The sequence below is a fragment of the Haliotis rubra genome, unplaced genomic scaffold, assembly GCF_003918875.1.
Source record: "Haliotis rubra isolate DU_JTF1 unplaced genomic scaffold, ASM391887v1 Scf2, whole genome shotgun sequence".
NCBI lineage: Eukaryota > Metazoa > Mollusca > Gastropoda > Lepetellida > Haliotidae > Haliotis > Haliotis rubra.
This window is the reverse complement of record NW_025766002.1, coordinates 5,255,343-5,277,949: the sequence shown is the minus strand read 5'-3', so window position 1 is coordinate 5,277,949 and position 22,607 is coordinate 5,255,343. Positions and strand designations below refer to the sequence as shown.

At 44.1% G+C, this 22,607-nt stretch overlaps 1 protein-coding gene across 1 annotated transcript in view; it reads left to right on the top strand.

The window, feature by feature from the left end:
* Nucleotides 1–2,446: 2,446 nt before the first annotated feature.
* Nucleotides 2,447–22,607, top strand: part of LOC124275278 (multiple epidermal growth factor-like domains protein 6) — a 38,872-nt gene continuing 18,711 nt past the window's right edge. Inside the window, exons 1-3 of the mRNA XM_046710760.1 lie at nt 2,447–2,483; nt 3,141–4,151; nt 4,771–5,790. Of these exons, the coding sequence (XP_046566716.1) occupies nt 2,447–2,483; nt 3,141–4,151; nt 4,771–5,790 (2,068 nt within the window). The remainder of the gene's footprint in view (nt 2,484–3,140; nt 4,152–4,770; nt 5,791–22,607) is intronic.

The following is a 22,607-nucleotide window of genomic DNA, read 5'->3' as shown; positions in this document are numbered from 1 at the left end:
ATGACCCGTGAAGGCATCTGCAAATGAACCAGCCGTTACACTTGAGTGCACACCCACCCGCTCTGACTGGGTTCGGTATCCCGGCTGCTTCGTTTCTTTGGAAGTAAACCGAAGTACACAATATTGCACTTTTGATTTGCGATTGTACGCTTATAACTTTGTTTATATGTTTTTTCATAACCAGCAATGTATATTATATGTCATGAATAAGTGATAATCGTGTTTTAATTATGTTTGATTTTTTGGTTGCATGTGACCTTTCAGGATTTACTTTTTTAAGTTGAAGTGAAATTTTGATAGTTTATATTTGTAGCATGTCGGACTCCTCCATGGTAAGTTAGTGCAGAATGAATTAGAAGAGAGGCTTGGGACTAGATTTTATAGCACAGGTATTATATGTAGCATGTAAAATCCACACAATGGAAAATGAGCGAATATCAAAATTCAGATCATTCCCGCAGTATGTATGTATACTACTCAAAGTTAAGGAACACCTGATTTGTGGCATAGCAGATTAACTACGGTAATATAAATGAAATTGATGTTCTTTAACTGGTTTTGAGTAGTATGTGTCAAGTAGAATGTCTGTTTTGTGTGTTAGTCTGAAAGATTAAAGATAGAAAGATTTATCCCAGTCGGTTAGTTGGTGAGGGACTATGGGTGTTGAAGGAATGGGAGCTAGCTAACAACAAAATGAATATTTTTTAACCAAGCAATCGATCATGTTTTTGCATAATCGAACACAAACAATTTTTGGTCACTTGTTTGCAGTAACAATATTTTTTTACAAGGCTGGTTGTGTCTGTTACGTTTCATAAGCACTACAAGCTTGTTCTAAGTCATGCTTGAAATGCATTTTTTGAAATTTGCACCAAAAACTCTGAAAAAACTACATGTTTTTTCTTTATTTTTTGTGCATTAACAAACATAACCAGGAACATTTGATGCATGACGCTAACCAATATCGCTTGTAATGGACCAACCATCAATTATGAGATTTTAACTCATTCCTAACACTAGCGTGCATGTGTATGTTACCATTCCTTGACATTTGTCATTCCGTGTTATAACGTCTTTAACACTGTTTCTGTTTGTTGTTTGTGTCACAATAACTTTTGCCTTTGAGTATACATTCAAATAGAGGTATGTCATATATTTGGTTTGAAAGATAAACCAGAGCTCAAGATAAGCTTTTGGCCATGTGGGTATGATACCCATACGTTTGAAACTAAGTGGGTATTTCTAATTTCAAGTGGGTATGTATACTTTTTTATACCCACCATCTTTTTAAAATCCGGGTATTCATTTCAAATGCGAATAACAGGTGCAACATTTTTATTCAATAATAAAATATGCCAAAATCCTCCCAACAATGCTAAATTAAAGCTAATAGCTAATACAGCTTTATCTACTCTTGCTGTAAGAAATAATATGTGCCTTAGTCTACATCTGTTTTGGTGTAAACAAGATCTCAAGATGGCTATTAGATGATAATAACAGCCATGTTTTCACTGTAACAGATATATTTTTTTAAAAACCTTGTCCCCACCGTGTTGTTGAACTTTCACACCGCGAATAGCTAATGTTACAAGTTCATCTATAATATTACCGGCAATTGATTCTGATTGTGAAACACAGGACTTGCGTATTAATTCATCCAGCAGTCCCACGAATTAAATTGTTTTCTGTTTGTAAAGCGTAAAAAATATATATATTTTACTTTGAGCGTGTGGAAGCTTTCGACAAAACTTGCTCACCATTATCGATTTGTTTGCAGAAAGAAAACAGATATTTGATTGGTTGCAATTAATAGATGGACCAATCAGTGAAGGGTTAAGAAACTGCGATTGGTAGTCTATCTCTGTTGCATATTTAATTTGCATTTAGAATTATTCAAGATGTTTTGAATTGTGAATATTTAGAGATGGAAAAAAAACTGTAAGTTTAAGCTTAAATGATGCGATACGCAACATGATTTTGATGTATTGAGTAAATATACATTGTTATTTTGACATAGAGTAAACGTAAATATTTAGTGCTTTTTCATACGCTGGCAATTATTTTTCTTGCGTATTTCAACTTTTCTTTAGCGTATTTTACGCAAATACGCAGCTTATCTGGAGCTCTGGATAAACTGCACAAGACAACAATCATAACAGATAAATAGAGATAGACATTACATGTTGCTATATAATGGCGTGGATATAGGCAGCAGTTTCTGTAACGTCACCAAACATTATTCGTTCATTGTTACGTTGTTCGTTGTTGAATGCATTGTTTCAGTGCAAGCATTTGTTCAAGATGTCTTTAACAATTTCAACAACTTGTATGCTATTATAAAGAATAACCTTCTTGCAGCTTGAATTACAGATTAAATTTGAATCAGTTTTGAGGCTGCAGACTTGCAATTTAAAGAATTTATTCGCATATAATCTGTAATTCACAAATGCTTGTAGAATATTCTCTAAATATTGGTGGGTCAGGTAAGTTGACCATAATCTTTCTAATGAAGTTAAGGGCTATGGGGTAGCATAGTGGTTAAAGTTAAAACAGTGTTATATCAATAGTTTGATCCAAAAATTAATCTGTAAAAAGATTCTAGGGGGGCAGCTGCCCCCCCTGCCCCCTGGGCTCCCTAAGGCCCTGGAACTGTTCATAAGAGGGTGGGTGGGGGATTGGAAGTAGATGATGATCTTTATTGAGGAGCAAGTACTAATGTGAATGACCCTCCCTAGAATTTATGTACAAAGTAATTGACCCCTCTTGCATGTCATGTACAAATCAATGCTGCACCCCCTTCCCATGATTCCCATAATTATTGCATGACACAAAATTGCTGACACACCCCACCCCCAAGTCACCCCCCTATTATAATAATAAGCATGATGAGATCTGTATCACTACATGAAGAAAACACGTTACAATGTTATAAGATCCCTCTTCGACACAGGATTCAGTAAACATTTGATGTGTTACACTGAAGCAATCTGTATCTTACACATTGTATCTGACACATAAAGTAACCCACTTTATGAAACATTACTATATTCCCCCAAAAATAGGATATTTTTCATATTCATAAAAGTACAATTAATGGTGATAATCAATGTATTAATGTGCTGTAATCACATTTTCTTCAGGTGCATGTGCTGGAAAGTGTGACTATGGTCCACAGTGTGAAAGACCTTGCCCCTCTGGGTGTCAGCACCACCTCCCAAAGCCACACCCCACCACTGCAAGTCCATTTTCCACGACAAAAGTACCACAAGATGATCCTGTCTTCAGTACCACCAGTGCACCAAGTCCTCTGGAAAGATTCCTAAAGACCAAGGTTTCTTACCCAAAAACAACAACTTACCCTCCCATCCCTCCATACCCGACCTCTGTCCGCCCATGTCACCCAGACACAGGTGCCTGTCTCAGTGGCTGTGTGAAGGGAAGGTACGGCAGTTTGTGCCAGCACTCATGCAGCTCCAACTGTTCAGAGCAAGACTGCCTTCAGTCAGGAGAGTGTGTCAGTGGATGCAGACGTGGATCGTACGGAGACACGTGCAACACGCCCTGCAGCAGCAGCTGCATCTATCAGGAGTGTCACCAGAATGGAACATGTGCCCTTGGCTGCATTGATGGTTTTTATGGACACTCTTGTGATGCAAGATGTGGCAAGAACTGTCTTCACCATGGCTGCAGACAGAATTCGTCAACAGGGACATTTGTGTGCAAAGATGGCTGTGTGGCTGGTTGGAGAGGTAGGATGTGTCAACACAGGTGCCCTGTTCATTGCCTGTCGTGCCATCCTGACATTGAAAGAGGGTCCTGTTCATCCTGTGAGCAAGGCTGGAGTGGCATCAACTGCAAAATACCAATCATCAACCACTGTAAAGCTCCCATTGAGGGAGAGAAGTGTACCTCTGGTTGCTCTGACGGATTCTGTGGCTTGACATGTCAGTTGAAGTGTCCAGACTTCTGTCTGCGTTGTGAGCAGGAGGGCAATGAATGCACGCTGTGTCATCCTGGGAGGTTTGGTTCAAGATGTGACAAGTTCTGTAAGGACTGCCAGCAAGGTCTCTGTCGGACTGACACAGGAGAATGTATTCATGGATCTAGGCAACAGGAGGATTATGTGTGTCATCAGCATGCATATATGCTGGGTAAGTACATTGTAAATACAGGGTAGATTTAAATCATTCAGACAGTTGAACCCTTATGATGATGTGCCACTGTTGCAGTTGATTCTAAGCCATGACCTCACCTGCCATACATTCGGGCCAAGTTAGATGATGTAACTGCAGATCTGTCTGCAAAAATATTAAGAAATTATGCATCAACCAGGGAAGTGTGTTTGCTCATCATGTCAAAGACCCAGGATTGATTCCCCAAATGGGTACAATGTGTGAAGCCCATTTCTGGGGTCAACTACGGTAATACTGCTGGAATATTTCTAATAGCGGCGTAATACTTAACTCGTTCACTCTTTTACACCAGAGAAATCACATGAATCTGTTAATTATGTAAATGGAATCATCTGACCTTTGATATCAGCTTCTGATAAATACTAATTGTTGCAGACCAAGGTTGTCAGTGATATAACTGAAATGGGAAAATCAAATATATTTTTAGAGACATAGCACATGTTCACATTTTAAAGACGAAAATCAATTTACCCATATTTGGGAAAAAACAATTAGGACAGAGGTTACACAATAAGCAGGTATTTCATCATGTTCTTTGTTATGTGGAAATAATACATGTGCTACATTGATTCAACAGATTTCAACTCTACCCACTGTGCAAGGCATCACAGGGAAAAGCGGCATATTGTTCAGTGCACAGACCACTGCCAGTCCAGTTCCTGCTCAGTGTGTGACCTCGGTTGGTTTGGTGAGAGATGCACCAAGTTCTGCCCCCAGAACTGCTTTGATGGTTGCAACAAGACAGGAGCCTGCAATGGATGCCATCCCAACTATTATGGAGACAAATGTGAGCTGAAATGCCCACAAAACTGTAGAGAGAGCAGTCCAGGGGAGGTTGTATGTGATGAACAGAGAGGACACTGTTTGGCTGGATGCAAAACAGGCTGGTATGGAGACTCTTGTAATGTCATCTGCCCCCAGAACTGTAAAAGGAATATATGCAATCAATATAATGGCAAATGTACAAATGGTTGCAATCTAGGTTGGAAGTGGAACAGTCATCTGAAAAGATGCTTACAAGAGTCCTTTACCTTTTTAAGAAATGTCAAGCCCAAACATCAACCCTTATCCTGCAGGAACCAGATGTATGGGGAGGGCTGTGAAATAAACTGTTCCACATCCTGCATTAATTCCTCTTGTGAAATCAGTTCAGAAAGAAAAAGTCCTGTGTGTTCATTTGGATGTGTTGACGGTTATCATGGTCAGTATTGTGAAAACAGATGTCCAGCCGGTTGCCAGTCATGTTCTGATAAGTCGGTCTGCACCAGCTGCAAGCCTGGATTGTATGGACAGACATGTTCAGATACTTGTAGCTCTAACTGCAAGGGATGCTGGTGTTTTAAGAATGGCTCCTGTGCCAAAGGTTGCATTGAAGGATATCATGGGCAAGTCTGTGAGACTAAGTGCGAAGCAAACTGTCAGAACTGTGACCAGACGTCAGGGAAATGTTTGAGCTGCAAACCAGGGTGGTGTGGAGGGAACTGTGATGTGTTTTGTGGTGGATGCAAACTGGGCATTTGTGCTGCTGATGGACAGTGTCCACTTGGCTGTAATCCAGGATATGCAGGCCCAATGTGCAATGACTCCTTGTATGAAAGTAAGTAACAGCTAACGTGATAGACTGACTGTTTGATATTCAGTAAGGGCCTGGCTCCCTTTTCTTAAAACAATCATAACACTACAGTTGTCATTTGACAAAGACTTATGACAGTTGCAGTGCAAAGATTGCTTCATGAAACACAGACTTTACTATCACTGTCTCTTACCGTCACTGTCTGTCATTACTGTCACTCCCTATTATTACTGTCACTGTCTCTTACAATCACTGTTTGTTATTACCGTCACTGTTTGTTATTACCGTCACTGTTTGTTATTACCGTCACTGTCTGTCATTTCTGTCACTCTCTATTATTACTGTCACTGTCTCTTACCATCACTGTTTGTTATTACCGTCACTGTTTGTTATTACCGTCACTGTCTGTCATTCCTGTCACTCTCTATTATTACTGTCACTGTCTCTTACCATCACTGTTTGTTATTACCATCACTGTTTGTTATTACCGTCACTGCCTCTCATTACTGTCACTCTCTATTATATTTTTCCTTATCCTGACTCATGCTTAATTGCTTGTCTTCTTTTTCTTGCGAACATAGTGGAACACTTGTATCTCCTAGTTGAAGCTCCCTTCAATGCGTAAAATCACTAATCACTACTCACCAAGAGTTGCCTTCCTTGCCGGTTTTGGTGGGAAATGGCGCCACCGTCTCCAACATGCTTCACTCTCTCCTTCTTTGCCCAGTGAGCAGGATGTGAGAGCGCCTGTGTCTCCTTTCGGCACTTTATCCTTTTATTACTTAGTTAGTTACCTCTACAAGTCCTTTATAGGGGTTTAGCTAGTATCCTTCAACAATATGGTTTGATATTTTATTCGTATTTACCACTGTCAATTCACGGTGTATTCCGTGTTTGTTCAGTAGGTTACGTTCATGAAAATCTGTTCTGTTTGCAAGTTACGTTTTTCTGCTGCTGACCCGCATTTAATATGCCCTAGTTGTACTGTACCATGTTCTTTCAGCTCATGTTGCAGTTTTTGCAATAATTTATCAAATTGTGCATTTAATAAATATTTACTTTGAGTCTTGAGACGTGCAGCAGATAGGTCACGCAGGCTTGATCCAGCCATGGATAATGCTGCTGAGTTCCTCACCGGTCAACTGCTGTCTGATGACCCCCTCCCGTCTGGTGTTCCGCTAGAGTTTCCTCGGAGGGGAGGCGTTGGATGAAGTCTGCCGTCTCCAAGAAGTGACCTACATCGCTAGACATCCCATCATCGCAGTCCAAGACTAGGAGGGCGTCAACCTCTCAACGCAGACTTCGCACCCCTAGGGCAGCGTCTACCACCAAGGGGAAGCCAGCGCAGACCACAAGAACTTCTCAGCCGAGATTGTTCCCGAACAGGGCCTGTACGATGATCAACCGATCATCATCCCTGAGGTTCATCGTAAGAAGCGTCCGGTATCAGCTACGGTGACGTCAGCGCAGATCTCATCTCAAGCCGATGTCTCAACGTTGACGACTGATGATCATCCCGTGGGTCCCCTCGCCATCAATGCAGAAAGGGCAGCGCCTACACCGCAGACCTTCCCGGGCGACTTCATGCAGCAATTCTCCCAGCAGATAATGACCATGATGGAAGAGCGCTACGGCCTGGAGAAGAGCCAACCAGCCCAGGACCTGAGCCTTCGAAGGCTCCAACGTAGACAATGCTCTGGAGGGACCTCCCATCAATGTGACAGCTGCACCCAAGTCGACAACTACGGACCAGCCTGCGTGAAGGTCATCACAGCCAGACCCTACGGAGGACCCAGACGATCAGTGTTCGCGAAGGACCACTAGATCGCCACCTGCCTCAGACTTCGATGATCATCGTTCGCGAAGGAAGAACCACTCATCCCCGGACTCTGGCTCGGACCCGCAGCCTTCGCGAAGGACCAGTCGTCACTCCCCTGATGCGGACTCAGATGAACGTTCGCCAAGGCCTTCGCAAAGGACCCCAGCTACAGTATCCAAGTCATCTTCATCTCGTAGATCGTCAAGGGATTACCCAGCACCTTCTCAAACCTACAGTCGCTCATCTCCGCACAGGTCTCCGTGCAGGTCACCTACAGACGCAGCTCGTCGGGCCATTCTCCACGTCAATCTCCTCGCCGATCTCCTCGTAGATCCACACACAGGTCTCCGTGCAGGTCTCCACGAAGGTCTCCAGGCAGGTCCCCACGAAGGTCACCACGTTGTTCGCCTATCAAGTCTCCGCGCAGGTCTCCACGTCGATAGCCACCCAGGTCACCACAGTCACGCAGGACTCCGCCCCGTTCCCCGTCGGAGGATTATCAACATCCTTTGATCAGCGCTCCTGTTACAGAAGATGATGGAGGCATCATTTTCTCAGACTGGATGTAATGATCTTATGAGGTAGGACGACGTCGACACACTCATGCTACCTCCGATTGATCCCATCGCAGCAGTCCCACAGAATCTGGATACAGCATTCAAGTCAGCCACTAAAGCCCAGGCGCCACACTTACCACAGTTCAACGCCAGGAAGTTCTCCGCCCATAATATGGATCCATTCCTTAAAGCACAGGATATTGATGAGAACTTTAAAGTTATCAGCGATGTCCAGGCCAAGTCATACAAGATTGAAGACCGCAAGCTGGCTCAAGTCGAGACTGACCAGAAGTATGTTCTTCGGACTCAACAGATCTCAGACCATCAACGAAACCCTCATTGCCAAGTTCCATGATTCCACTGCGGAAGAAGACAGAATGATTTACTCGGCCCTCCTTATGCAGAAGGAGGGCCAACAGTTTATGACGGATCACCTTTCATCCATCTCCGCAGCACTAACTCTGGCTCGTCGTCAAGGTCTCCTCGCCACCTGCAGTTGGGGTGAACAGTTTACAACATCACTCTACACAGCCCCGTGGTCAACTCCTTTCATCTTCGCTGGAAAAATCGACAGGGTCGCTAAAGAAGTCACTAAGGATTCAAGAGAAGTCCTCATGATTAAATCTATCGACACTCTCACCAGCGTCATCAGGCAGACGACCCAACGGTACTCAGGAAGATCCAAGTTTCCTGGTCTACAACAAGCACGGGACAGGAAGGTGGCCAGCTCCAGAGGTGGAAAGGACTCTTTTCGCCGCCCATCCGGCAACTACAGGGGAGGATCCGGGATGAGGCAGGGCACCCAGAGGCTCCCGCAACTATCGACGATGAAAGACGGGTTCGGAACGACTGGAGTCTTCCACCCCAAGCCGTTCCTGTACTACCTTCACAAGTGGGTGGACGTCTACAACTCCACTGGGAGAACTGGGGAATACTACAAGATCCTTATGTATCCAAAATCCTACGACACGGATATCGCATCCAACTACGGGCCACGCCTCCGCTGACAGTCAACCCTCTCAAGTTCGACTTCCAGACACATCAGATAGAGAAGTTATGAGAAGCTGTCTCATCTCTCCTAACCAAGAAGGCTATAGAAATCGTGGATCAAGTAAACATCGAACCAGGTTTTTACTCCCCAGTTTCCCTAGTGCCCAAGAAAAATTCCAAAGAAAAGTTCCGACTCATCTACAACATGAGCATGTTCAACAGGGATTATCTACGCAAACCGCCAACGTTCCGCATGATACATCTACCTCAACTAATCCACCTAGTCCGTCCGATGGACTACATGGTCAGTATAGATCTACAGGACGCTTACCTGCATATCCTGATACATCCCGACTCGAGAAAGTACCTCAGATTTACACTGGACGGGCTACATTACCAATGGAAGGTCCTCCCGTTTGGAATATCATCGGCCCCCTGGTTGTTTACAAGAGTAACAAAACCCATAGTCAGCTATCTACATCATCGAGGGATACGCAGTGCATTCTACATCGACGACGGGATTCAAGTAGATCAAGATCCAGAGCGTCTCAGACTACAGTTGAAATTCACCATCAATCTACTGACGCAGCTAGGATGGTTAGTGAATCTACTCAAGTCGGACCTAGAACCTACGCAGGACCTGCAGTTCCTAGGCATCAGATTTCTCACGACGCAAAACCGTATCGTCGTGCCAGAGGACCGATGGCTCAAGATTCAACAGACGATCCCTTAAGCCTTACTCTCTCCATTACCACTACGACAATGGCAGAGTCTGTTGGGTCTCCTCACGTCAGCACAAGACATGACAGCCAGAGGCAGACTACACTTACGCCCGTTACAGGTCCTCATCAACGCTCATCTCGACGACCTACAAACCTTCGGTCTACCGGATCACCTCAGACCTCACCTACTATGGTGGACCCACAGGTCGAATGTTTGCGAAGGCGTCTGTTTTGCAGAGCCGGAATCCACGACTCATCTATATGTAGACGCGTCACTCCAAGGTTGGGGAGCTAATCTCGCCAACCAGACGGCAGCAGGGTTATGGAACAAAGTCTGCACATCAACATGCTAGAGATGAAAGCAGTGATCAACGCCTTACTTCATTTTAGCACCATTCTACAGAATGCGCATCTCATGATACACACAGACAACTCAACAGTGGCGTTTTATATCAACAAGCAAGGCTCAACAAGATCATTGAACCTACTAAACCTCTGCTTTTAACTGTTCGACCTCATCGATGAGCTGAACATACATGTAAGAGCATGTCACATTCCAGGAGCCAAGAATGTATTAGCAGACGCACTCTCTCGGCCAACTCTACAATCACCGACAGAGTGGATGCTCCACACAGAAAACTTCACTCAGATTATCAAGGAAATAGGAGCTCCATTAATAAGCCTATTCGCCACACGCTTCAACAATCAGCTAACAACATTCGTCTCTCCAGTCCCCATCCTGCGGATCCACGATCCATGGGCAGCGTGGGCAATCGGGCGCTCGCTTTTCAGCATATCCTGGGAAAGCCTCAAACGCTGAGCACAACTGCTTTTCTGCACGCCAGCGTGGTTGCAACTACCAGAGCGATCGAATCTACTAGTACATCCTCACACAAAACAAGCGCACGGCAACCCAGGAGCATACCAACTTCACGTGTGGACTGTATTAAAGCCTGTTTAAACAAATGAGGTTACTCAGCCAGAGCGGCAAAAGCAGTCACGCTTGCTTTACGCAATTCTACTCGCAACTTGTATGATGACAAGTGGCACAGTTTTGAAATTTACGCTGCTAAAAAGGGATTTACAGCTAGAAATGCTACGCATCCTCAAGTGGTGGAATATCTTTGTCAACTACAACAGACTAAACGTCTAAAAGGCTCTACACTTTCTACGTACCTAGCAGCACTAAGTTCAGCGATAACTATGAGGACGGGTGCCAAGATACCAGAGTTACTGGCCTTGTTACGCTCTTACCGATTGGAGGATCAGAAACAGAGATTTCATGCTCCAGCATGGGACCTCAATATTGTTCTCAAACATCTCACAAGTGACATTTTCGAACCACTGGAGACGACATCCTATGAATTCTTGACTCAGAAAACACTGTTCCTGCTATCACTAGCAACAGCAGTCAGCATGTCGGAGATTCATGCTCTAGATTACGAGAGAACGTGTTTTGGCGAAAATCAAAACACAGTGCATTTGGGACTGCGATGGGTTTTTATCGCCAAGAATCAACTGCCAGGTCAAGCGGACAGACAATTCCACGTCCCAGCACTTTCCTCCATACTCGGACCTCATGATACGCTTGACTTATCATTATGCCCAGTGAGAGCACTAAAAGTATACTTACAACGATCTGGAATGCGACGACGCAAGTTCAAACGACTTTTCGTCCCGATATCTACAGCGACACAGACAGAAGTCTCACGCACTACGATATCTATCTGGATTAGAACTGTCATACTACGAGCCTACAAGGCTGCACGACTCGATGCTCCACGAACATCTAACCCTCACGAAATTAGAGCACTGGCATCGACACTCGCTCTACATGGAAATTGCTCGCTGAATAAGATCATGGAGGGCTGTTTCTGGAAATCGGACATGGTGTTTCCTAACCACTACCTGAGAGATATCGCCACCAAGGACGTCTCAGGCATTCACCATTTCGGCCCTCTGGTTGTCGCACAGCAGTTGACAGTTCCCCACAGAAGATGAGACGATGTCTCGCTCTATTATATCATGACTTATCAAGCTTACAACTCTACTGAGTTTTGCTTCAGTCTATATGTATATCTCAAGAATAGTTAAGTCTTAAAACCCAGTACTTGTAAGTTACTTGTACAGTTGGGTCGCTTCTTCATTTTGGAGTTGCTTAAATCCACTTTTATAAACTTTACGTTTGTGGTCCCCCCATCTAAAGGCACCTGAAAGAACTTATGTACTATAAGCAGCAGAAATTCTCTAAATTACAGTACCATTATGAAGTTCCCAGAGGGGGGTTATTTTACGTAAAATTCACTAATTGAAATCCAAAGTATTTTTTCCCACCTCCTTTTCCGTCGGATTCTACAAGCAATTAAGCATGAGTCAGGATAAGGAAAAATATGTAATTTTCTGAATAAAATTGATATTTTATACTTGTCCTGACTCATGAGGTAAGCCCTCCCATCCTCCCCACATGACCCTTTGGATTTCCCTGCAAATTCAAGTGTCAGGCTCATAATCAGGAGAGAGTGGAGCATGTGGGAGACAGTGGTGCCGTTTCCCGCCCAAACCGGCAAGGGAGGCAACTCGTGGTGAGTAGTGATTTTACGCATTGAAGGGAGCTTCAATTAGGAGATACAAGTGTTCCACTATGTTCGCAAGAAGAAGAAGACAAGCAATTAAGCATGAGTCAGGATAAGTATAAAATATCAATTTTATTCAGAAAATTACATTACTTTCACTGTCTACTCTTACTGTCACTGTCACTGTCTATTATTACTGTCACTATCTATTATTACCGTCACTGTCTCTCATTACTATCACTCTCTATTATTACTGTCACTGTCAATTCTTACAGTCGCTGTTAAAGTCTATTATTACTGTCCCTATCTATTATTACTGTCACTGTCTCTCATTACTGTCACTCTCTATTATTACTGTCACTGTCGACTCTTACTGTCGCTGTTACAGTCTATTATTACTGTCACTATCTATTATTACCGTCACTGTCTCTCATTACTGTTACTCTCTATTATTACTGTCACTGTCGATTCTAACTGTCGCTGTTACAGTCTATTATTACTTTCACTGTCTATTATTACTGTCACTGTCTCTCATTACTGTCACTCTCTATTATTACTGTCACTGTCATGTCGATTCTAACTGTCGCTGTTACAGTCTATTATTACTGTCACTGTCTATTATTACCGTCACTGTCTCTCATTACTGTCACTCTCTATTATTACTGTCACTGTAGATTCTAACTGTCGCTGTTACAGTCTATTATTACTTTCACTGTCTATTATTACTGTCACTGTCACTCATTACTGTTACTGTCTATTATTACTGTCACTGTCCATTCTTACTGTCTCTGTTACAGTCTATTATTACCCTCACTGTCTCTCATTACTGTCACTCTCTATTATTACTGTCACTATCAATTCTTACTGTCGCTGTTACAGTCTATTATTACTTTCACAGTCTATTATTATTGTCACTGTCTCTCATTACTGTCACTTTCTATTATTACTGTCACTGTCAATTCTTACTGTTGCTGTTACAGTCTATTATTACTGTCACTGTCTCTCAATACTGTCACTTTCTGTTATAACTGTCACTGTCGATTCTTACTGTCACTGTCACTGGCGGTTATTACTGTCAGTATCTATTTTTACCGTCACTCTCTCTCATTACTATCACTGTCTATTATTACTGTCACTGTCGATTCTTACTGTCACTGTCACTGTCTATTATTACTGTCACTCTCTGTTATTACTGTCACTGTCACTCATTATTGTCACTGTCTATTATTACTGTCACTGTCGATTCTTACTGTCGCTGTTGCAGTCTATTATTATGGTCACTCAATATCATTACTGTCACTCTCTATTATTACTGTCACTGTCCATTCTTATCATTACTGTCACTGTCTATTATTACTGTCACTGTCTGTTATTACTGTCACTGTCTATTATTACTGTCACTATCTATTATTACCGTCACTGTCTCTCTCTCTATTATTACTGTCACTGTCACTGTCTGTTATTACTGTCACTATCTATTATTACTGTCACTGTCTCTCATTACTGTCACTCTCTATTATGACTGTCACTGTCAATTCTTACTGTCGCTGTTACAGTCTATTATTACTGTCACTATCTATTATTACTGTCACTATCTCTCATTACTGTCACTCTCTATAATTACTGTCTATTCTTACTGTCACTGTCACTGTCTATTATTACTGTCACTGTCTATTATTACCATCATTGTCTCACAATGCTGTCACTCTCTATTATTAATGTCACTGTCAATTCTTACTGTCGCTGTTACAGTCTATTATTACTGTCACTGTCTATTATTACTGTCACTCTCTATTATTACTGTCACTGTCGATTGTTACTGTCACTGTCTTTTATTTCTGTCACTATCTATTTTTACCGTCACTGTCTTTCTCTATTATGACTGTCACTGTCCATTCTTACTGTCACTGTCACTGTCTATTATTACTGTTACTATCTATTATTACTGTCACTATCTCTCATTACTGTCACTCTCTATTATTACTGTCGATTCTTACTGTCACTGTCACTGTCTATTATTACTGTCACTGTCTATTATTACCATCACTGTCTCACAATGCTGTCACTCTCTATTATTACTGTCACTGTCGATTCTTACTGTCACTGTCACTGTCTATTATTACCGTCACTGTCTCTCATTACTGTCACTCTCTATTATTACTGTCACTGTCTATTATTACCATCATTTTCTCTCATTGCTGTCACTCTCTATTATTACTGTCACTGTCGATTCTTACTGTCACTGTTACTGTCACTTTCTCTCATTATTGTCACTCTATTATTAGTGTCACTGTCGATTCTTACTGTCACTGTCACTGCCTGTTATGTGTGTCCCTGTCTATTATTACTGTCCCTGTCTATTATTACTGTCACTATCTATTATTACTGTCACTATCTCTCATTACTGTCACTCTCTATTATTACTGTCGATTCTTACTGTCACTGTCACTGTCTATTATTACTGTCACTGTCTATTATTACCATCGCTGTCTCTCATTGCTGTCACTCTCTATTATTACCGTCACTGTCTCTCATTACTGTCACTCAGTAGTAGGGGGAATGGGGGTACGAGATCACTTTCAATAAAAGCCTCTGCAAAGCCTTATTTCACAAATACCATTACCCCTACTACTTTCCCAACCTATAAAAATTTCAAGCGTAAATAGTAAAATGTCCCCGGCAGCCACAATTCCCCAAGGGAGAAATATAAATGTATTGCGCTTCCTCCCAAGGGGAATTGTGTCTCTCACCGTGAGAGAACCTCACATCACACAAAGTTGTGACGGCGGGATACGAACCCCACATGTACAGCTTGATTGTATCATCTATGCCGTGGTGACAGGGGGTAACATCGTGCCGTACGGTACGATCAATAATTCTTCCCTTGCAAACCCTCTACCTGGCCCATCCCTCAAGTAGTACAAGTTAGGCTCGTCTGCTTTCATGTCCACTTTATCTATGTTGTAAGTTTTGACTGACCATATAGGATCGGTGGCTCGCTTACGGCTATCACCCTCGTGTTACCCCGGCTGGTATAGATACCTCACTAGGGCCCTATCTGGTATCTGTTTCTCCTTCGCGGGCAATGGAGCAGCCGACTCTGCAACTATTGATTTTAGTTTGATAGCGTCTGCCGGTTTCTTGCCGGTGAGACGGGTGACTTCATGGTTGATTGCCGACACCACCTTAGGGAGTCGTGATACCCATTCAGTCGATCGTTTTCCCGGGGTGGCCATCTCCCTAGCATACTGATGCCCGAATAAGCGCTCAGCCAAAGTCCTATTGAATCTCTCAACTATGGCTTGGCTGCGATGGGCCTCGTCCCTGTGCCGCATCCTGACATTTGTATCGTGTTTGGCTAGCAGTTGTGACACGGCACCCATGAACTCCCAGCCCTGGGTCAACTTGCAGCTCTGTTGGCCACGTCCAGCGGACTGCGTTTGTATATGCGTTCGAATCCTCTGGCTACCTGGGCAGAATCTTTCGTGGTCAAGGGTTCGGCTTCCTTGTAGCGACTGGCTACGTCCACTACGGTTAAGGCATACTTGTACCTCTTATCGTGGGGTAGGAACAGTAGGTCTGCCTGGTGAACGCTATTAGGTATGTTAATACCAAACTTCCTTCTAGGTACGTAGCGTGGGGGTGGTAAATAGATCTGCCACAGGGCTTGTTTTTCAAGCCACGCTTTGGCCTCCTCCGGGGGTACTCGCGCCATTTTAGCCAGTTTATCTACAGCGCTAGCTCCTTTCCAGTACCCATGCAGGCTATAGTAAATAGCCTCAAACTTTCTCTGGTTCCGTTCTTGGTTTAATTTTCTCATGTCCGTACGCGTACGCCTTCCGGATCTCACTATTGTCGGCTTTCAGTATGGAGTACATCTTAGGCCTCAACCCTATGTACTCAGCTATGGGCGTGCCAGCACACTCGTCCTTCATCTTACCTAGGACCTTTTTATTTATTTATTTATTCCTTGGGGTAGTCGCTGGTGTCGTACAAATCGAGGTGTTTTTTCATGTCCTCGTACACGTCCTCGGTTCGAATTTCCATCAGCAGGGAATCTGTGTCAGTGTACAGAACTTCACACCTGTCGTCGTACTGTTTCTTGAGCTCGTTGTAGTAAAAGTCGTACATCAGGTGTTTGGATAAATCGAGGATGCTCATCCCCACGTAAACAGGCCGGTTGAATTTTATGTGGCTTTTCTTCATGTGTAGGGCAACTAGGTCATCGGTGAATATCTTGCTACGGTTGAATGCCGGACTGGCTATCAGTCTCCTGAGCTTGTCTTCCTCATTCGACCGAACCAGCTTCACGGTCATGCGCTTCCTCAGGTTCTCCATAGTCTTACCGAACACCGAGTTGTTCATGAGCTTGTAGAGATTTTCTCAAAATCACTGGTGGCAAGCTTTCGGAGGTCTGTGTTCATTCTGATGTAGGGCTCCATCCATGGGCTCTGGTCGAACATGAGCACCCTGTGTATTTTGGTCAGCCTCATACCCAACGACAGGTACAGCTGTAGGTTGCGATAGTGAACGATGTACTTGGTCTTATTCATTAAGTTGGGCACGAGTTTTTCAACGTCTGTCACCCGCCCACCTAACAAGTTATGTTGGTACTCAGACATCCAGTCTGGGTTAACCCTCATCGTTCGGGGCCAGGGGTAACTGTTGTGTGATGTGTGTAATGCCTTGGGGTATTCCAAGTCAACCTCGAGGATATAACCTTTGTTCGAATCTGACGCGCGATGCTCATAACATCGACCTCCTGTGACGCCCATTCGAATACCCCCTGTGGGTAGATACTGGCTCATAGCTCAGCCGCACAGGTTGTTGGCGTCGAGGTAGAAATGTGATTGGTTGGCTTGCTAGGTCGTAGCCCTTCAACGTATTGATTATTTGCTTTTCGGCGTCGTTTGGCTGCCATGGAGATCCCACCTCGCAAAGCCTTTCTCAATGAATAGGTGCATGTCATAATCCGTAAGCAATTCCAACTTAACTCCGGTCTTTTTAAGCAAGGCATCCCACGACAGACCTGGGCTGGTGTAATACCATGCGGGGTCGAGTTTATACTGCTTGAAACATGTCCGCCTAAACGTCTCAAACACGTCGGCTAACAGCAGTACATCTGTCCTCAAGTACAGGTCGTGATAGTCACCCAGGTTCTTACAACCCAGTTTATTCCATACATTAATAGCGTGCGAGTAATCGTCTTGGGATATTTCTGAGTCTGTCAGATTGCTGTAAAATTCTCTGATGGGGGGTAGTCTGGTCTCGGCGAACTTGGGCCAACTATCCATGTACTCATAGGGGTACACACCCTTCCTCATAAGCAGGGGTCCGGTCTCGGCGCCTGTGTATCGATCGGTAATAGGGAAGGTATCGTTGGCCTTGACCAGACTGTCTAATGACGACAATAGAAATTGAAACGAGTCAATGAACCTAAGGCCGTTTAAGCTGAAGGAGATGTATCTCTCCATGTTGTTGGGAATGCACGTTATATTGCCATCGATTTTCGCGATGGCCTGCATGATCAAGTGAGAGTCGTACCCTCTCAAGTTGTGAAAGACAACGGGGATGTTTATTGTCTTGGGGATGATTCTAAGCTTGAGGTTACACGCGCTGTGCGCGGCGCCTCTATACTTACCGGTTACGTGACAGTGATCTCTCACCGAATCACCGTTAAGTGGTGAGTCACACATGTGACAATTAGTGCTACAGGCGTGAGCTAGCCTTTCGTCTCGGGTCATACGCATGGGAGCGATTGTATACAGTGCGTTCCTAATAATTTTTTCTTCCTCCTGCAAACACTTTAGAAACCTTTCAGCCGTGTCAGGACCCCTGTACACTACCGGAGCTTTCGTTTCCCCGTCACATCGGATGACCACGTATCCAAACCCACAGGCCTCATGCTCCTGTGTTTTTTGCGTGGCCATGCCGGCGGCAGCCTCAACAGGTTTGACCAAGGCTTCAAAGTCGGCGTAGATGACATAAGGCACAGACATTTGGTGCTTGTGGTTGTCGAATTTTAGGATATTGGCACCTTCCTTAGGCATGTCGACTCGTATGGCCGTCTGCCCCACACCTTGGCAATCCTCCCGGTGGGATTCTAATAAATCAGCTCGTGTGAAGCCGTGTAGGCACCGTTAAGCAGAAGTGGGTCTTTTCTGTGTGCGATTGGTCATACAACAGCCTGCTAAAGTGTTTTATCCACGCGTAGTGGTACTTGTCACCTCGCTGAATCATGAATATATTGATAACGCGAGGGGGGTTTCCCCCCTGTCCCTCCAACACTGGGCTTACTCTGTGCACTATTGTTGTGTTACCTTCGTGTCCAAAGACATTTATAGCTAGATTATTCTGTTTTTCTATTTTAGTTATCTGGGATATGGGGGTTGGTTCATCTATACCGTCCCAGTTGAGCCCATCGTCTTGGGGATAACTAGAAGGCCTGTTCGAATTAGTGTCAGCTGGAAACAAGGCTGACCTGATAACTAACCTCAGGCAATCGTCTCCTCTATTCCTGACGTTTACAATGGCCTGTTTTTTCTTATAGTAGGGTGGCAAGTCTAGGTATGACCCGCCTCTGAACGGCACGTAGTTAACTATGTCTAGATAGACATTATCGATTTTATCTACAGCCCACCCGGACCCCAAGTGTGTGTAGCGTTCTAGGTATTCCCGTATCTGCTGAAAACTGGTATCGATTGATGTGTCAATGGTCTCTGTATGCGTGACAACCTCTTGCCTACCTCTGAAGTAAGGTTGAACGTACTCAGTGACCCCAGTGGGGGTTTGCTTATCGAGCGACATTTTAACTGTGATCTGAAACTTGATACTTCCTAGACTGTTTAGTTCCTGGTTTATTTTATCAGCTATCAGAGGCTTGATATCTGCAATGTCTATGTTCCTATCAACATGCATGCGCCAACCTCTCAAATAGTTGCCTACAGCGCGCTCAGTGCACACGAACTGTAGGTCGATAGCTCTATTCTGCCGTAATAGTTCTACAAGCTGTGGTTTCCTTATATGGGAATACCCACCTAACCCCAAATCGCGAGCCTCGGTTTTCAATTGTTTTACAGTTGGAGGTTTTGCTACGGGGGCATGTGATAACAATGCGACTAACCCGGCTCTCCCCAGGTTTGAATAACCGTGAGCCCAAGCTGTTTTGCTTGAGCTTTTAATTGTTTTACCGTGGGAGGGGCTTGTATGTTAAGTAATCTCAACAAGGCTGGCTTCCGCATTCGAGAATACCCGATCACACCTCTCTGTCTTGCGATTTGTTTGAGCTCGCTTATAGTAGTCATTGCGTACACACCTAAGAGAATCAATGTCTAATTGGACCACAGTAAAGGGAGGTAACTCCTCCAACCTTGATAAAAAATATAGTGAGGCTGTTTCAATCCAGTACTTACACTGTTGAATATAGTATTCCTTGAAGTTGTGTAGGTATTCCTGTATACTTGTAAAACAATTTATCTGGTGTTGAGTCGTGATGTCCCCCTCACATGTGAAGGGACGAGTATACTTAACACCCTCTTTAATCCATACCACTTCCAATATTACCTGAAATCTGAAGCGTCCCCATAAGTTCAGTTCATCTTTGAGTATGTTTTTAACCAGAAATTCGATCTTAAGTTCCACAGACATAGCTATACGTAGGTGTGCACAATATCTAATTGGGGTCTATCCTGAGAAGTCGCCTACGTTCTTTTATGTAGGCCTTTTTATTCTCGTAGATGAGGTGATGTCTGACTACATTCGCCCCGTGAGCTTTACATAGGCAGTAGTGCCCTTTAACCCCGATACCACACACAGAACACGAGTAGTTAGGGCTTCCCATGTGGAAACAACAGTACCCCTCAGTCCTACATTTCTTACCACAGTGTTCTTTCTTCCCCATAAGTATGTATTCGCATCGGTATGGAGCAGGTCTCATGTTTAGCATACTTATATGAGTACTTAGTCTAATTGTTTTGCAACCAACGCAGTCGCCGCTATACCCAGTGCTATGAAGACCAGTTCACGGTCCATTTGTCCCTTGGATGGTGTGTAGTACTGAGCGAGTGTGGGTTTATTGAGTGGTTCCAATCGTTTACCAGTTAATAGGTAGTATTCTCTCGCTGCATCGTCGACATCGTGGAATATTTGAATGGCATGGTTTTCACGCCTGAGTTGTTCGTTAATGTAATCGATCCTCTGGAGGCGTTTTTTAGCGTACTCGGATTGTGCGGTCTGTAATTTCTCAATAGCGAGATCGTGCCGCTTCCTCTCTGCCTGTATTTCAGCCGCGTGTGACTCTCGTAGTTTCGAGAAGAGGAAATTACTCCCGGAAAATGCCAGGGCATTCACTAACGCCCCACCGACCATCATAGCTATGGTGGCCATCCTATATTTATTTCATAATATTTTCAGGTATTATCCCTTGTTTTACTAGGATGTCTTTTGTGGCCATCGCCATACCAAGGTTCATTATGAGCATACCCATATCCTGCAGGTTGAAATCTATCTTTATAGTGGGTTGTTTAAGCACCATTTTGGTCAACCGAGCATACCCTACGGCTAGACTGGCGACCACTGTGGCGTGGTATGCGTCGTTCATTATGTATATGATATAAAAATATATATTTTATTGCATGATATGTGGGTTGACCTCTAATTGTGGGGGTTTCTCCCCGGGATCCCTTGGTCGTGTATATAACCATGAGATAGCCACGGCAGCAGTTGCGCATACAACCAACAAGAGTCGAGACGGGTGAGTCACCCTGATCATTTTATGTTGGTTACACCACCGTTTTTTACCGGCAGCTACTCTCTTAGGATTCTTCTGCCTGGTTACTGTGGGAGGGGTCTCCTCCCTGGAGGTTTCCTCCAGTTGTTGGGTCTCCCCCAACTTGGGGGGTGGGGTCTCCTCTGAAGGGGTCTCCTCCTTGGGGGGTTCCGCCAGTTGTCGGGTCTCCTGTGCAGCATCCATCTATACTAGTATTATTATTTTTTCCTCTCAAATTGACAATGCTTTGCTGTGATAATCGCCGCCGTCACCGGGGCTAACAACATACAGTATTTGTGGTACAGCTCGCAGCTGATAGATCTCAAGGCGTGTTCGATAAAAGGGTCTTTCTCGAGGTCTTCCCACAGGTAAAGTCGGCGCTCCTGGGGGATGGGAAGGAAGTACGACGCAATACCGGTGTATATCTGGGTCATAGCCGATCCTATTGTTTTTGTCATCTCTGCACCTAGTCTAGCCTCGTATCTAGCGTACAGCTTATCAATTTCTTCTGCTGACATTTTGTGAATTTTGTCTGGAGTGTACTCCCCAAAGTAATGTTTGGCTTTGCCACCAACAGCCAACGCCACCAGTTTCTCTCGCTTATCATCGTCCACCTGTGGTGATTGGGGTACCAACAATTGTTCGAGCAATTCCTCACACTCCATCTTATAATTTAACAAGTAAGATTTAGTTTTAACTATATAATATACGATATAAGCGAAACACAGAGAAATGAAGGTTAAGTTGCACACGACGAACACTTCAAATATCATAGCTATAACTTAATGCTAAGCATTTGCTAAGCATTGCTAAGCGTGCTTAGCACGAGCTTAGCGTGTTTAGTTTCAGCGAGCTGTTTCTTCACACGTTCCCGTTCTAATTTGCTCATCACATCGTTCTCTCTCAAACACTCTTCGAACGAATCCCTGTCCTTGCAGTGAAATAAGGCCACCCATCGCGTCTGCTCCCTGAGGTCTTTCAACACCGAGTTGAACTTCTGTGTCAGTACCCATATGCTGTGATTTGCGTGTCGGCCGGAGAAGGCCAGGTACGATAGCATGTCTCTCTTTTTTGTTATCTCGCGATTAGCGCTGCAGTCATCCAGTATGAACAGCGTAGACTCCCCTTTAAATTTATCGTGAAGAGCTTTCAACCAGTCCTGCAGGCGTGTTCCCGGGTCGACTCTGTGTACGTCCGGGTCCGTTATCACCCAAGGTCTTTCCGTGTATGTTTTATTCATGCTCAGAGTAGGGCAGATGATAACGATGTGGTCGAACACATCCCTGTAGTACCCTCCAACATATCCAACACGAAAACGGTCTTCCCACAGCCAGTCTGCCCGCACACTATGGCGCAGTGTGGGTCGCGGGGCAAATTAATAAATGGCCTGCCGGCAGGCAAATCAGTAGATGG